The following is a 16529-nucleotide window of genomic DNA, read 5'->3' on the forward strand; positions in this document are numbered from 1 at the left end:
ATTACGACGACCATATCAGCTGTACACAGTATCTCGTCTACTTTGTGTAAGTGTACAGTAATTGAACGTGTCAATTGCTGTTAAATAATGCATGAACAATTTTCTAAAGACTTTAGGCATACTTTCCAATTTCAGCACGATTCAAAATATGAAATCAACATATTTGTTGTCAAAGAGATGAATACATCTTTATATAAAAATATTACGAGAATAGTGTCAGTTTACTATCTGTAAGATCAAGTATGTGAAATTGTGGACATCCTGTGAACGTAAATAAAATAACATCGTCCTCGGTATATTGTGAAATTCCTGAATAATTGGAAAAAGCGGTGTACCTGTCTACCCTTAGGTGTTTGAAAACCTGTCCTCGTTACCACCCATATACAGCTGTATACCTGTCTACCCTTAGGAGTTTGAAGACTAGTCCTCGTTACCAGCACATATACAGCGGTATACCTGTCTACCCTTAGTTGTCTGAAGACTAGTCCTCGTTACCCGCACATATACAGCGGTATACCTGTCTACCCTTAGTTGTCTGAAGACCTGTCCTCGTTACCAGCACATATAGCACATATACAGCTGTGTACCTGTCTACCTTTAGGCGTTTGAAGACTAGTCCTCGTTACCCGCACATATACAGCTGTATACCTGTCTACCCTTAGGAGTTTGAAAATTAGTCCTCGTTACCAGCACATATACAGCGGTATACTTGTCTACCCTTAGGAGTTTGAAGACCTGTCCTCCATACTATCCCACATACAATGGCATACCTGTCTACCCGAAACACCCGGCATGACTGTTGTTTACCTCAATTCGTAGGCTTAGTGTAATTTAGATAATAAAAAAATAAATAAATAAATAAATAAATAAATAAAATAATTTATGAAAGTAAGAAGAAGGAAAATCGTTTACTTGCAGATGCACAAAAAGAGACAATTTATGAGTTTGGCTATTATCTACAACTTGTACTCATTAGCTATATAAATGTTTGCACGTGTATCGCAATTGTACAAAAGACATACATGTTGTAAACATATGTCAACACATATAGATCTAGATACAGCAGCGCCAGATAAGGATATAAAACACATAAAACAGCTGTTTCGTCCTTCTAGGACTAGTCAGTGACGCTTTAGGCATGATCGTGAAATCAGGAGGCACACGAGGAAAATAAAACAGAAAGAAATGTCACAATGAGATGGAGAGGTCCAAAGTTCAATAAATGCAATAAATTTTAACATTGCATCATTGCAAGAGACCGTCACATATTATGTGTATGGAACGTGACATGAAGGCATTTGCAAGTACATTTGTGTGTGTATATATATATATATATATATATATATATATATATATATGTAGATCTAGTGACTCCGTACTTTGTCAATCCTCTATAATGTGATAAGGATGTGTAATTTCAGCAACTCTATATATTGTGTTAATGATGTATAGATTCAGCTACTCTCTGTACTGTGTTACCGATGTGTAAATTCAGCTTCTCTCTGTACTGTGTTACCGATGTGTAAATTCAGCTACACTCTGTACTGTGTTACCGATGTGTAAATTCAGCTACTCTTGTGCTGTGTTACCGATATGTAAATTCAGCTACTCTTGTGCTGTGTTACCGATATGTAAATTCAGCTACTCTCTGTACTGTGTTACCGATGTGTAAATTCAGCTACTCTCTGTACTGTGTTACCGATGTGTGACTTCAGCTACTCTTGTACTGTGTTACCGATGTGTAAATTCAGCTACTCTCTGTACTGTGTTACCGATGTGTAAATTCAGCTACTCTCTGTACTGTGTTACCGATGTGTAAATTCAGCTACTCTCTGTACTGTGTTACCGATGTGTAAATTCAGCTACTCTCTGTACCGTGTTATCGATGTGTTACCGATGTGTGATTCAGCTACTTCATGTGCTACTCTCGATGTGTGTACTGTGTTAGCTACTCTCCGTGATGTGTAAATTCAGCTACTCTCTGTGTTGTGTTACCGATGTGTTACGTGTAAATTCAGCTACTCTCTGTGCTGTGTAAATTCAGCCACTCTCTCTGTGTACTGTGTAAAATTTGTTACGATGTGTAAATTCAGATGTGTAAATTCAGCTTCTCTCTGTACTGTGTTACCGATGTGTGACTTCAGCTACTCTCTGTACTGTGTTACCAATGTGTAAATACAGCTACTCTCTGTACTGTGTTACCGAAGTGTAAATTCAGCTACTCTCTGTACTGTGTTACCGATATGTAAATTCAGCTTCTCTCTGTACTGTGTTACCGATGTGTAAATTCAGCTACTCTCTGTACTGTGTTACCGATGTGTAAATTCAGCTTCTCTCTGTACTGTGTTACCGATGTGTAAATTCAGCTACTCTTGTGCTGTGTTACCGATATGTAAATTCAGTTACTCTCTGTACTGTGTTACCGATGTGTAAATTCAGCTACTCTTGTGCTGTGTTACCGATGTGTGATTTCAACTACTCTCTGTGCTGTGTTAGCGATGGGTGATTTCAGCTACTCTCTGTGCTGTGTTAGCGATGTGTAGAATCAGCTACTCTCTGTGCTGTGTTAGCGTTGTGTGATTTCAGCTACTCTCTGTGCCGTGTTAGCGATGGGTGATTTCAGCTATCTCTGTGCTGTGTTAGCGATGTGTGATTTCAACTACTCTCTGTGCTGTGTTAGCGATGGGTAATTTCAGCTAATCTCTGTGCTGTGTTTGCAATGTGTGGTTTCAGCTACTCTCTGTGCCGTGTTAGCGATGTGTGATTTCAGCTACTCTCTGTGGTTTGTTAGCGATGTGTAGATTCAGCTACTCTCTGTGCTGTGTTAGCGATGTGTGATTTCAGCCACTCTCTATGCTGTGTTAGCGAAGTGTGATTTTAGCCACTCTCTGTGCTGTGTTACCGAAGTGTAAATTCAGCTACTCTCTGTACTGTGTTACCGATGTGTGACTTCAGCTACTCTCTGTACTGTGTTACCGATGTGTAAATTCAGCTACTCTTGTGCTGTGTTACCGATATGTAAATTCAGTTACTCTCTGTACTGTGTTACCGATATGTAAATTCAGCTACTCTTGTGCTGTGTTACCGATATGTAAATTCAGTTACTCTCTGTACTGTGTTGTCGATGTGTAAATTCAGCTACTCTCTGTACTGTTTTGTCGATGTGTAAATTCAGCTACTCTCTGTACTGTTTTGTCGATGTGTAAATTCAGGTACTCTCTGTGCTGTGTTATCAATGTGTGATTTCATCTACTCTCTGTGCTGTGTTACCGATGTGTAGATTCAGCTACTCTCTATGCTGTGTTAGCGAAGCGTGATTTCAGATACTCTCTGTGATGTGTTAGCGATGTGTGATTTCAGCTACTATCTGTGCTGTGTTAGCGATGTGTGATTTCAGCTACTCTCTGTGTTGTGTTAGCGATGTGTGATTTCAGCTACTCTCTGTGCTGTGTTACCGATGTGTAGATTCAGCTACTCTCTATGCTGTGTTAGCGATGCGTGATTTCAGATACTCTCTGTGCTATGTTAGCGTTGTGTGATTGCAGCAACTCTCTGTGATGTGTTAGCGATGTGTGATTTCAGCTACTCTCTGTGCTGTGTTAGCGATGTGTGATTTCAGCTACTTTCTGTGCTGTGTTAGCGATGTGTAGATTCAGCTACTCTCTGTGCTGTGTTAGCGATGGGTGATTTCAGCTACTTTCTGTGCTGTGTTAGCGATGTGTGATTTCAGCTACTCTCTGTGCTGTGTTAGCGATGTGTGATTTCAACTACTCTCTGTGCTGTGTTAGCGATGGGTGATTTCAGCTAATCTCTGTGCTGTGTTAGCAATGTGTGGTTTCAGCTACTCTCTGTGCCGTGTTAGCGATGTGTGATTTCAGCTACTCTCTGTGGTTTGTTAGCGATGTGTAGATTCAGCTACTCTCTGTGCTGTGTTAGCGATGTGTGATTTCAGCCACTCTCTATGCTGTGTTAGCGAAGTGTGATTTTAGCCACTCTCTGTGCTGTGTTACCGAAGTGTAAATTCAGCTACTCTCTGTACTGTGTTACCGATGTGTGACTTCAGCTACTCTCTGTACTGTGTTACCGATGTGTAAATTCAGCTACTCTTGTGCTGTGTTACCGATATGTAAATTCAGTTACTCTCTGTACTGTGTTACCGATATGTAAATTCAGCTACTCTTGTGCTGTGTTACCGATATGTAAATTCAGTTACTCTCTGTACTGTGTTGTCGATGTGTAAATTCAGCTACTCTCTGTACTGTTTTGTCGATGTGTAAATTCAGCTACTCTCTGTACTGTTTTGTCGATGTGTAAATTCAGGTACTCTCTGTGCTGTGTTACCAATGTGTGATTTCATCTACTCTCTGTGCTGTGTTACCGATGTGTAGATTCAGCTACTCTCTATGCTGTGTTAGCGATGCGTGATTTCAGATACTCTCTGTGATGTGTTAGCGATGTGTGATTTCAGCTACTCTCTGTGCTGTGTTAGCGATGTGTGATTTCAGCTACTCTCTGTGTTGTGTTAGCGATGTGTGATTTCAGCTACTCTCTGTGCTGTGTTACCGATGTGTAGATTCAGCTACTCTCTATGCTGTGTTAGCGATGCGTGATTTCAGATACTCTCTGTGCTATGTTAGCGTTGTGTGATTGCAGCAACTCTCTGTGATGTGTTAGCGATGTGTGATTTCAGCTACTCTCTGTGCTGTGTTAGCGATGTGTGATTTCAGCTACTTTCTGTGCTGTGTTAGCGATGTGTGATTTCAGCTACTCTCTGTGCTGTGTTAGCGATGGGTGATTTCAGCTACTTTCTGTGCTGTGTTAGCGATGTGTGATTTCAGCTACTCTCTGTGCTGTGTTAGCGATGGGTGATTTCAGCTAATCTCTGTGCTGTGTTAGCGATGTGTGATTTCAGCTATTCTCTATGGTGTATTAGCGATATGTGGTTTCAGCTACTCTCTGTGCTGTGTTAGCGATGTGTGATTTCAGCTACTCTCTGTGGTTTGTTAGCGATGTGTAGATTCAGCTACTCTCTGTGCTGTGTTAGCGAAGTGTGATTTCAGCCACTCTCTGTACTGTGTTACCGAAGTGTAAATTCAGCTACTCTCTCTACTGTGTTACCGATGTGTGACTTCAGCTACTCTCTGTGCTGTGTTACCGATATGTAAATTCAGTTACTCTCTGTACTGTGTTACCGATATGTAAATTCAGCTACTCTCTGTACTGTTACCGATGTGTAAATTCAGTTACTCTCTGTACTGTGTTGTCGATGTATAAATTCAGCTACTCTCTTTACTGTTTTGTCGGTATGTAAATTCAGCTACTCTCTGTACTGTGTTGTCGATGTGTAAATTCAGCTACTCTCTGTGCTGTGTTACCGATGTGTAGATTCAGCTACTCTCTATGCTGTGTTAGCGATGTGTGATTTCAGATACTCTCTGTGCTGTGTTAGCGTTGTGTGATTGCAGCTACTCTCTGTGCTGTGTTAGCGATGTGTGATTTCAGCTACTCTCTGTGCTGTGTTATCGATGTGATTTTGTAGGCGTATATCAAGTTACATAATGTTAATTATTGCCTATTTGTGTAATTACATCTCTGTTACTGACTTTAAACATTTTTTGGTGGTGGCACTATTTTGAAGGTAGATAATGTTTACGTGACACATTGCAGGTGAATACGTACATTTTTTCATACATAAACATTGATTGTTGAACTATGCCACTTATGTACTCTTTACTCAAAGTAGGAGTGTCACACGAATTCCGTTATAGCATTTCAGAACAAGCAACGGTAGAAGTGTTAGACGGAGGAAGAAAATAGAGGGATAGAGTGCTAGAAGAGGTAGGTGTTATCACAGATCTTTATAAAAGTTATACATTCATATTATAGGTCAACTATTTAAAACACAATTATAAAGTTTATTGATCACAAACTTGCATCATTATCTGTATAACCTATGATGAAATACACTTATGTTAGAAAATGAAAATAAAAAGGATTTGAAGGATATCGATGTTTCCTTTTGAGGTCGCAAAGTCCGTTTTATATAAGTTGGATTAGATGTCGGAAAGTAACCTTAAACTAAACTTATAACAAAACTGTTAATCTATAAATATAACATTTTGACTATATAGGTGAAAATATTACGTCACATTCATCCGCCTGGTTTGTATTTTGGGTGGTGACAAGGCAGGTCATACACCTGCTTTATCGCGTAGCGCTCTTATCAATAGGTAACAGCGGTATTACGATATTACACCGTGGCAGTATTGATTAGAATGTAAAGTCAGCGTTGGGTATATTCATACCCTAACTGTGTTTCCGATGATAATGTGCTATCTCATGCAGGGGCGTAGCTTCCATAGGAAGCTAAAAGCCCGGGCTTACACATAAAAAAAAATCCGTGCATAGAGTATGTCGGACAAAATTACAAAAGCAAGGTTGAAAATAAATATCAGGGGTTGAAGTTTGTTGTTAAATAATTAAAAAAAACACTGTCTCAGAAAACGATTCAAAACATCTTTGAAAGCATGAAATTCATGACCCCTCGCCTGGGCTTACACATTTCTGCTGGGCTTGGCTACGCCCTGTCATGTACACAATTGTATGAAAGAATGACCAAATAAATAAAAGTTAATTAATTTATCTAAAGTTTAGATGTAAATTGTTAAAATATATTTATCATTACCACTCGACATAAACATATTTTCTCATTAATCACCAATCGGTATATGTAAATAAATAAATGATCACTCGACATCAATGATGTAAACATACAATACTATAAATATCAGCACTCGGCATAAAAAGGCATATTTATGAATTACTATGTCACTCGAACTAACTTATATATACAGATACATAAGTATGAAACACAACTCAGTATATGTAATTAAATAGATATATCGGAAAAAATACTAAATAAATAGATATTTTAAATATAAAGTTATTTTACAACAAGTTATGAATGAATACTCGACATAAATGATGTCAACAGATATATTTATAACTATACCTCGACATATGTACGGATACCATGAATTACCGCTTGATATGTATAAACAGACTTCTACCAATCGACATGATTAATGTATAAAAATACTTACTCGTAATAATAATGTCTACTCCATGTAAGTATACAGACATATTCATAAATTCATCAATCGATTTATGTAAATATATATGATAATGAATTAACAGTGCATGCACACATATACTTATATATCATTTTCTCTGACACTTTACAATTATATATATATATATATATATATTCAGATATGTTCCAGAATTATCACTATACATATATATTTAAGAATTACCACTATACATATATACAGATATATTTAAGAATTACCACTATACATATATACAGATATATTTAAGAAGTACCACTATACATATATACAGATATATTTAAGAATTACCACCATACATATATACAGATATATTTAAGAATTTGGTAACAGACAATCAGATCGGATGACATTTGCAATTTACACGTTTATTTCTGCAGTATATGCAACGTGACATCACAAACATACATCGTTTTGACATGCATTGCTTTGAGATTTTTAGTGATCAATAAGACACATTTCATTGGAATCTTGATGTATACATTACATTATACAAATCTGCTAACTTCAATGGAACGATACTTTGAGGCCAATATATCAAAAATATCCTACTTCCTGAGGGTGGCTTTTGATACACGATGTACCGACTCATCAAGGTTCTACGGAAGCGTATTCCGGCCACGTTGTGTTTTATTTTAACTCGAAATTTTGAGTTAGTAACTCGAAATTTAGAGATAACAACTAGAAATTTCGAGTGAATAATCCGAAATTTTGAGTTAGTAAGTCGAACCCGATATTACGAGATAACTCGAAATTTCGACTTACTCAAAATATCGGATTACTAACTCGAAATTTCTACTTAATAACCCAAAAATTTAGAGCTGCTATCTCTAGCTCGAAATTTCAAGTTACTATCTCGAAATTTCGAGTGAAAATAAAACACAACGTGGCCGGAATACACTTCCGTAAGGTTCAACTCAATTCAATTTTATTTAATTCACTCATTACCTTAAATCCTACGATTTATCAGTACAGTGTGCCTATATTTACAGTGCAGGTACAAACACAAGAACAAACAAAAGAAGAACACAGCTTACAAAACACACAGACTACACAGGTGAACACGTAACACATGTAGAAGTTTTAGTGTAGTGTAGGTCAGAATTAGGAGATTGAATCTGGCCAAGATAGCGGTGACGGACGGACATAACGCAAAATTATAGCCTCCCCCTCTCTTCTCGGCGGGGCAATACTAACTATCTGTCACTATTTCTCTATTCTCATGATTTTGTGAAAATCCTTCGATGCAATGAAACAATGACTTGGTTGCTTTTGTGCTACAACATAATTGTAGAGAGTTTCCAGATTAGTCTCACAGACTCGCCATCATTCCGAAGGCCGACTGTAACTACATATAACAAAACACCTGTTGATGAAACAGCGCTTGATAAATGTATACAGCAATGTTTGATTTTGAATTGATGCCACGACATAAGAAAAGAAATACTTGGCAGAATAACCACCAAGAGACATAAATAAACAGGTGTATTTCTTTATTCCTTCTTTCACTATGTTTTCAGACTATATATGAATGGCGCTATGACACACGTATGCAAACATCTTAATTAATTAATTACGGGTTCATATATTAAATAATTGTCAGTTGGTATTTTTCAGTTAAGAGTTGCATGTCGTATGATTTCCCCCCTGACATGTCAATTCCTGCGTGGTATTGAAGTCTGGGTGGTTAAAAGCACGTACACATCTGTCGGACGGGTTATCAGAAAGGTCGTAGTTGTTTATTAACGTGCTACGGCGAACCGTAATTACGATTCCAGCTGTCAGATACAGATCTCATTTTGGTAATAGTCCTTTAACAAATGATGGTCAGCAATTTTAGATAAATATCAAATATAAAGGCCGAGGTCAGTTGAAGGAATTGAAAATTTACATTTCTTTATCATAGAAAGATGTCGGAAACTACACAGAACGATGGGCCGCTTACATCTGAGGAGGCGAAACTTCTTCAAGCCAGCTGGGAGATCCTAGCCGAGGACAAGAAAACCAACGGCGTGAAACTTTTCATCAAGTGAGTACATAAAGATATGTATGTGAGCGGGTTTCGATCAATGTGGTATGTAATCCGCTTTCAGTAAACCCGCCCATCTATCTATAACATACTTGTATTGAGTGTCAGGTAATAGAGGTGTCTTGGCTTTGAATGAATGTGTATTGTGTATCTGTCAGTAAAATGTACACTACCTTTCAGAATAACATTAACACCATATCGTATTAAGGATATTGTAACTAATCAATCGGTGCACTTTTGTGAATACTGTCTACCTATCTACAATCAAATAGGGGGAAGTCGTAGTCCAAAACGAAGAAATAAAGAAATATGATGGTAAACAGTATACTATATACATTAAAAATGGATTGTTTTCTCTGGATATCAGAAAAGTTAAAAAAAGGCGATTAAATGATTAAAAAGAAATAAATACGGACTGAAACAAATTATCTCCAGAAAGACTTTGATGTAACTTCAAAATTTACACAAGAAAAGTAAAATAACATTTATAAGTCAATATACTGAGACAGCGAAAATATGTCAGTTAGGAAACCTGGATACTGATCGGCGTGTTCGTGAGAAAGGAAGTAACTGATAGTTCAAAAACAATTTTAATTTTCATTTGAACAAATCTTACATGTTATTAATCATTTTTTGAGAGGTAAACAATTTTTAAGATGGTGTAATAAACAACATTTTATCAACGACTTTTAAATGCACGTGAAACCGACAAGCAGTGTAGAAAGATATAATGATACATTAATTTACTGAAGTTACGTTTAATGTGTTTGTATATTCTTATTGCTTTATCAGTTGAAACTAAATCATAATTGAGCATTCCAAAAATTGGCAAAAAAAGCAAAACTGCCCCTCCTAAACAAAGAAAGAAAAAACACGCACAAACACATACCAAATAAAAATCAATCAATTGAAGTTGACGTAGAAAAAGAAAGTATATGAACTTGGGTAAAGTCTGAATACCATGAGGCCCTGAACACAATCTCTTAGGTCACGTGCTGATTGATATTACTATTTGATTTCAGACTTTTCAGCAGATATCCTGAGAGCAAGGAAATGTTCAAGATGTTTCATAATGTACCTCTGGAAGATTTGGATTACAATGGGTAGGCATTATTCATCAAGTTAGCTCATTTACTCACATCGTCGCAGTAGTTAGTTCAATAACTCACGTCGTCTTAGTAGTAAACTAATCGACTCAAAGTGTCTCAGTAGTTAGCTCATTAACTCACATCGTATTTAGCTCGTTAACTCATGGTGTCTCAGTAGTTAGCTCATTAACTCACATCGTATTTAATTCGTTAACCCATGGGGTATCAGTAGTTAGCTCATTAACTCACGTTGTCTTAATATTAAACTTATCGACTCAAAGTGTCTCAGTAGTTAGCTCATTAACTCACATCGTATTTAGCTCGTTAACTCATGGTGTCTCAGTAGTTAGCTCATTAACTCACATCGTATTTAATTCGTTAACCCATGGGGTATCAGTAGTTAGCTCATTAACTCACGTCGTCTTAGTATTAAACTAATCGACTCAAAGTGTCTCAGTAGTTAGCTCATTAACTCACATCGTATTTAGCTCGTTAACTCAAATTGTCTCAGTAGTTAGCTCATTAACTCACATCGTATTTAATTAGTTAACTCAAAGTGTCTCAGTTGTTAGCTCATTAACTCCTTGCGGATTAGCGACCTTAAGCAAAGTCGTTTATTATTATTATGGTTATTTCTTGGGTAAAGCCGTTTACTCTCGATTTATTTGTACTGTTGTACTGAATTAGCTGCAGTCAATGTGATAATTAATATTGTATTGGTTAATTATGTTATACTGACGTCATTAGTTCTTAATGAACCCAGAAAGGGTTACTATCATGGATTATACTTTCCTCATATACATTGGCGACTCAAGTGTTGAATAAAAGATATGTTTTTGAAACTTGACGAAACGTCCCTCTGAATCATTTCGGTTATAATGTTTTAAATTTGTAATTGTTTCTAGCGAAACAACCAAAGCAAACCGTCGGATGGTGGCCCACGGTATGAGTGTAATGTACGCCCTAGAGTCTTACGTCGACAGTCTCGATGATTCGGACTGTCTTGTAGAACTGGTGAGGAAAACGGCACGCTTCCATTTGGATAGAAATATTGGGGCGAAACAGTTCATGGTAAGTTGACTTGTTCTATGATTTGGTTTGAAATCTTCTGAACTGCAGGATTTCATTTCCTCCACCCATGCGGTTTTATAAATATTTTAAATCATCTAGCGTGGTCAGTGACTCAAAACTGCTGCCTATGACCTTGTGACCTTTATCTCCAACACAATACTGGTGTCTGTGACCTTGTGACCTTCATCTCCAACACAAAAATGCTGTCCGTGACCTTGTGACCTTCATCTCCAACACAAAGCTGCTGCCCATGGCCTTGTGACCTTCATCTCCAACACAAAACTGCTGTCCATGACCTTATGATCTTCATCTCCGACACAAAAGCTTGGCCAATGCTCATACCGTACACGTTTCTGTTCAACTGTAATGAAAGTCCTCGTTATTATAATACATATTTGAGTGACCTAGAATTACCGCTTTTAGTACTGATTTTTCGCCCATGTGTAAAATCACGCTGCGCTAAATGGCAGACTCCGGTGAACAGCGGTATTTCAGGGGTATCCATTCTAAATTTCAGCTTCTGTAATAGAACAAACAAACCAGTATACTGTTACGTAAACCTCGGTCAGAAGTTATTGCTGGTGTACGTCTGAAGATGGCAGATCACCTAGGTCTTTAATAAATATAAAAAATTTGGTGGTAACATTCGCCTTTGAGCTAGTCGTCCGGGGTTTGATTACCGGAATAGACATAAAAAGGTATGGGTCATATTCCCGACCACATGGGCTTTCCCCGGATACTCCGGTTTCCTTCCACAGTAAAACCCCTTGCGCGTCTTCATCCGGGAAAACAAGATTGAATAATAATTTTTTGGAAAAACTTTTTTTGCAATTGTTGTTAAATAGATAAAGGCTTATTTTTAAAGTACGAAATGACGTTAGCCACATCATTATAGGAAGAGGAGATTACGCCGAAATGGCAGCAATATAAATCACACACTAAACTCGCTTTGGCAGGTTCTCGTAGCTAAAGTGGAAGGTAGTGTTTTCGAGAAAAGAGCAAATCTAAAAAGTATACATATATGCCAATAGCTCACCATTAGCAAAACCAATACTGAAACAATTAGTATCTCGTAATCTTTACAGATACTGTTTATTTTGTTAATAAATTATCTAACTATTAACTAATGAAAAGGTGCTATCATTTTGATATCACAATGATTGACACAAATGTCAAAAAAAGGAGAATTAATACAAACGGTCTCTTAGTATCGTGTTCGTTCATCCAAATTTCACCGGGCATGGGGTACAGATAAAATCAACAAGGTTAAGTAGAAGTGGTAAAGAATAGAAGAATAATGTCTCATTTTGACAAAAACACTCACAAAAAAGATGAAATAGTTACTTTTTATCTTGTATATTTATGCGCTTCATTTCTAAGCTGTATACAATGTATCAGTGAATATGATAAATTGTTTAACCATAGATAAATACTATATCCTAAGTAGAAGTCAAATAAATATCACAAATAATACAAGTAAGGGATAAATACTGTATACACTTTCTATATATATATAACCTTAGCGATAATCAAATGCATTTACTTTCTATATCTATTTATAAATGAGTGGGATGATATCATCAATACGGGCTATTTTTGGTCAAACTTTCAAGACAATCTGTCGCTTTAACGCAAAACACATACCAAACACTGAGTAATGATTACGTCACAAATACGTGTATACGAAAAATCTCGATATATCTGGAATGTTAGTCTGTTAGATGTTTGCAGCCTAGGGCTATGGAGATATGTAATACTACATCTAAAGATTATCACTTCATATAAATTAAAAGGGGAAACATATTAATTAATTTTGACAGTGTTATTTCAGAAGCTTTTTGTTTCTGCGGAGATTTTTTTTCTGTACGAGAAATAAATAGAAGAGCCGGTTATGTATATGATTTTAAGGTACTCGTTACATCTGTATTAAAAAGACGTTTTAGTGAAGCTGTTATTTTGTATAACCATAATCCTTGATGCTGTAATCCTTTATGAATAATTAATTCATGGCGAAGTGATGATAAACCCAAATCAGACAGATAAATAATGGATTATAGCGCAAAAGGATTTGGTGAACAAGGTTTATCCACGACAAAAAAGAGCCAATGAAATGTATAAATGTTTGAAAAACCACGAACATTAAGCCCCGCGAAAACATGTGATTTTACCAGATTTTTCCTTTTGCAGTGGTTGATACCGGTAATACATGAACTCATTGACGACGTCACGGAGGGGAGGGACATTGCAGACATCGACGCCATCAAGAAAGCATGGGAGAAAATCCTGACAGTAGTAGCAGAACTGGTAGCGTCAGAGGCATCGGATCCACGAGTATAATACAATATTGTAAATAAAATCAGCATACTGATATTATTTAGTTGATAGTAGCAGCATTTGTTTATATAAAGTACGCCATTTCGGTGTCCATGGTTAAGACTATCAGTTTGATGTTCATCGTTTTATGAGAATCTACATGTAGACATTGTTTGGTTAATATCACCAATTAGCGACGGCTACTCTTTTGATGTCTATGATTACCATCAACACCAGTAAATTTATGCTTAGAGTAATCATTTATCAATGGGATCGGTAATGTGATGATGATATTTTAATGAATATCCACTAATGGTAATTACACAGCTTAAACGAATGTTATCAGGAATATATTTTAAAGTCTTAGTTTAAATTTTGATTTTTGAAAACATTGGTGATACAATTCCCGGACACTAAATATAATCGAATTCAGGGAAATTTCGATTTTGATATTACCTCTTTGTGAAAAAATAGAATCTTTATGGAAATCTGACCTCGCTGCAATATTTACCTCAGATTGAATAGCTTTTGGGATAATGTCTATGAAATGTTGAAAGGAAAGCAGTTAGATTCAAATGTTAGAGTAAATCGCGAGTTTATTGTCTTGACAAACTGTAAAGTTGGTAAAAATGGCGGGATTTCGTGGGCATCAATAAATAGCACGAATCTAGGTATCCTGCAAGCATTTAACAGAAAAACAAAATATAAGAAGATTTATATTAAATGGGAACAAGCCCAAATCCGGACAACCCTGAATTATTAGATTCAAGAAATCAAACAAGCAGAGAGGGCATTTTTTAAAAATATATTATGATATATGTTAATTACTTACATTGTGTAGTCATCAGCAGGGATAGTAATCCATTTATCATACATGATATATACTTATATATGTACATATGTATCTGCAACATGGGGTAAAGTTCGACGTTAGATTTTGCGATGGAAATTCCTAGATACGTTTAACATACTAAACCTAGTACAATATGATGATAATTTTAACACGGGTATCTACTTCTATTGTACCGAATGCCATGACAACGTAATATGTTTGTTGACGCTTTAAATCACCAAAATTGAAATATAAATAAGATACAACATGCTGTCTTTCTGAGACGCCGTATTATTGACGGAGTTATGCCCCTTACAAGTGTTTATTCTTGTTGGTATATTCAGTGCTTTTAGAACATATATATTTTCATATGTTGATTTTTAAAAATCGACCGAATTATAAATAAAAAAATGTTTCACACATTTTCTTTATCTTATTTTTTAAAACTATCGCTTTGTTTACACACGTACCTCAATAAATTTAGACACGTTGATTGTGACGTCATCGCGTCAACAGAACTGTAGGGGAAACCCTTCACATGATCACATTGAATTAATTTGTTAATAAGGTGAATTTAAAGCATTTTTTTCCATAAACATTACCACGAGACTATAACAAGTGATACCAGTTCATTCTAAGTATTCTGTATTTCCAACACGTGTCTAATACAGATAGTATGTAGTATGTAGAAGGACAATCATACTACTCAATCGAAAATCGATCATATCTCACAAAAAAAAAAAAAAAATAAAAATAAAAAAAAAAAAAAAAAAAATAAATAGATAAGTAAAATGAAATAAAGAAATAGATGGAAATTCAATCAACATATCCGATTTTGATTCGTGGTCCTTTAGATAAATTACAAAATGTTTCATTTGTTTTCTTTCTCAAAGAGGTGTATCGTTATAGTAAACTGACTTGTGATTACTATGGTTATCGACTCAAGAAATGCTAAGATATCACTAATTCCAGGCGAAAACTACAACTGCATCTAAAATTTTGATTTCTGAGCACCTGTCATGGTAATAAATTACGAACGGGTTCACAACACGACCACGTGTAGACACCAAGGAAATTCCACTTGATGAAAAGCTTGTTGCAAAAACATTATTTTGGAAAGTATGGAGCTCTACATAGTCCACTTCAATATGACTAGTCCAATTTTAGTAAGCATTTATTTTTCATCCAAAATATAATTAATGGTAACAAATGGCCTCGTCGAGACACTGTTTACTGCTTCCTGATTGAAATTACAAAGCTGAGGTTCTAAAGTTCTTGAGAATAAAGGATCTCCGAATCAGAAATAAGCAATAAATACAATATATGCCGAAAACATGTCATTTATGCGACATCAAATTATTGCGACTGAGGCGGTAGAACGACAATGTCGGTATCTTAGCGACATATTCTGATGTCTTTTCCATCTATAACCCTGTTTTATTCGAAGCATTTTGTCGGTCCTGCCTAACTTGACATAAAAACATTCGAACTCCCTTAAATCGAATACTCAATTATCTCGAAGTTTTCCCTCGGCCCAGCCGAGTTCCCGTTAACGAGGTTCGACTACACTGGCTAATTGCGCTCCAATATTGAAGCTGTATGATGTAATAATTATCTGTCTCTACCGTTCCTTACTCTCTTTTATAATGAATTTCAAAACGTTACAGGATTCCATATACTAAACATTTTATTGCTGGTTCATTTAGTTGTTTACCTAACCTTTAATCAAAGTCTTCACTATCATTATAAGTTTTATCGTAGCAGGGTTACAGCATTATTGTACTTCAGTAATTTTACTTTAGTAATGTAAAGAACAATTTGTGTTTTCAAAGCTCTCCAAACAGTTTTTGATCAACTTTTAAAATCCTCTTCCCAAGGAACTTTTTATTTTCCCACTCTGCACTTTCGAATACCCCATTCCAAACTGAACGCCTTCGTTATCTTGTTATGAGAGCTTTTGTTTCAAAAACTATTTCGTGAAAAACAAATCCAAATCTAAGACGACATATACAGAAGAAACGATCGTAGATGGGATCAAGTTTCTTGTTGACAATATATTCGTCGAG

General features: G+C 36.2%; 1 protein-coding gene across 1 annotated transcript; it reads left to right on the forward strand.

Annotated features, from left to right (window-relative positions):
• Positions 1–9040: 9040 nt before the first annotated feature.
• On the forward strand, positions 9041–13655 carry LOC132550510 (globin-like). Its single transcript, XM_060214584.1, has 4 exons — positions 9041–9159; positions 10182–10262; positions 11153–11318; positions 13506–13655. Exons 1-4 carry the CDS (start codon positions 9041–9043, stop codon positions 13653–13655), a joined length of 516 nt encoding a protein of 171 aa, XP_060070567.1.
• The last annotated feature ends 2874 nt before the right edge of the window (positions 13656–16529 follow it).

This window comes from Ylistrum balloti, unplaced genomic scaffold (genome assembly GCF_031769215.1).
Source record: "Ylistrum balloti isolate Yb309-2 unplaced genomic scaffold, AGI_CSIRO_Ybal_v1 Utg369624, whole genome shotgun sequence".
NCBI lineage: Eukaryota > Metazoa > Mollusca > Bivalvia > Pectinida > Pectinidae > Ylistrum > Ylistrum balloti.

What these genes read in the sequence shown, in the direction of transcription:
- LOC132550510 (XM_060214584.1), top strand. Translation starts at nt 9,041, where the DNA reads ATGTCGGAAACTACACAGAACGATGGGCCGCTTACATCTGAGGAGGCG. An exon ending in GAAGATTTGGATTACAATGG is followed by an intron (nt 10,263 to 11,152) that starts GTAGGCATTATT and finishes AATTGTTTCTAG; the next exon opens with CGAAACAACCAAAGCAAACC. An exon ending in TTGGGGCGAAACAGTTCATG is followed by an intron (nt 11,319 to 13,505) that starts GTAAGTTGACTT and finishes TTCCTTTTGCAG; the next exon opens with TGGTTGATACCGGTAATACA.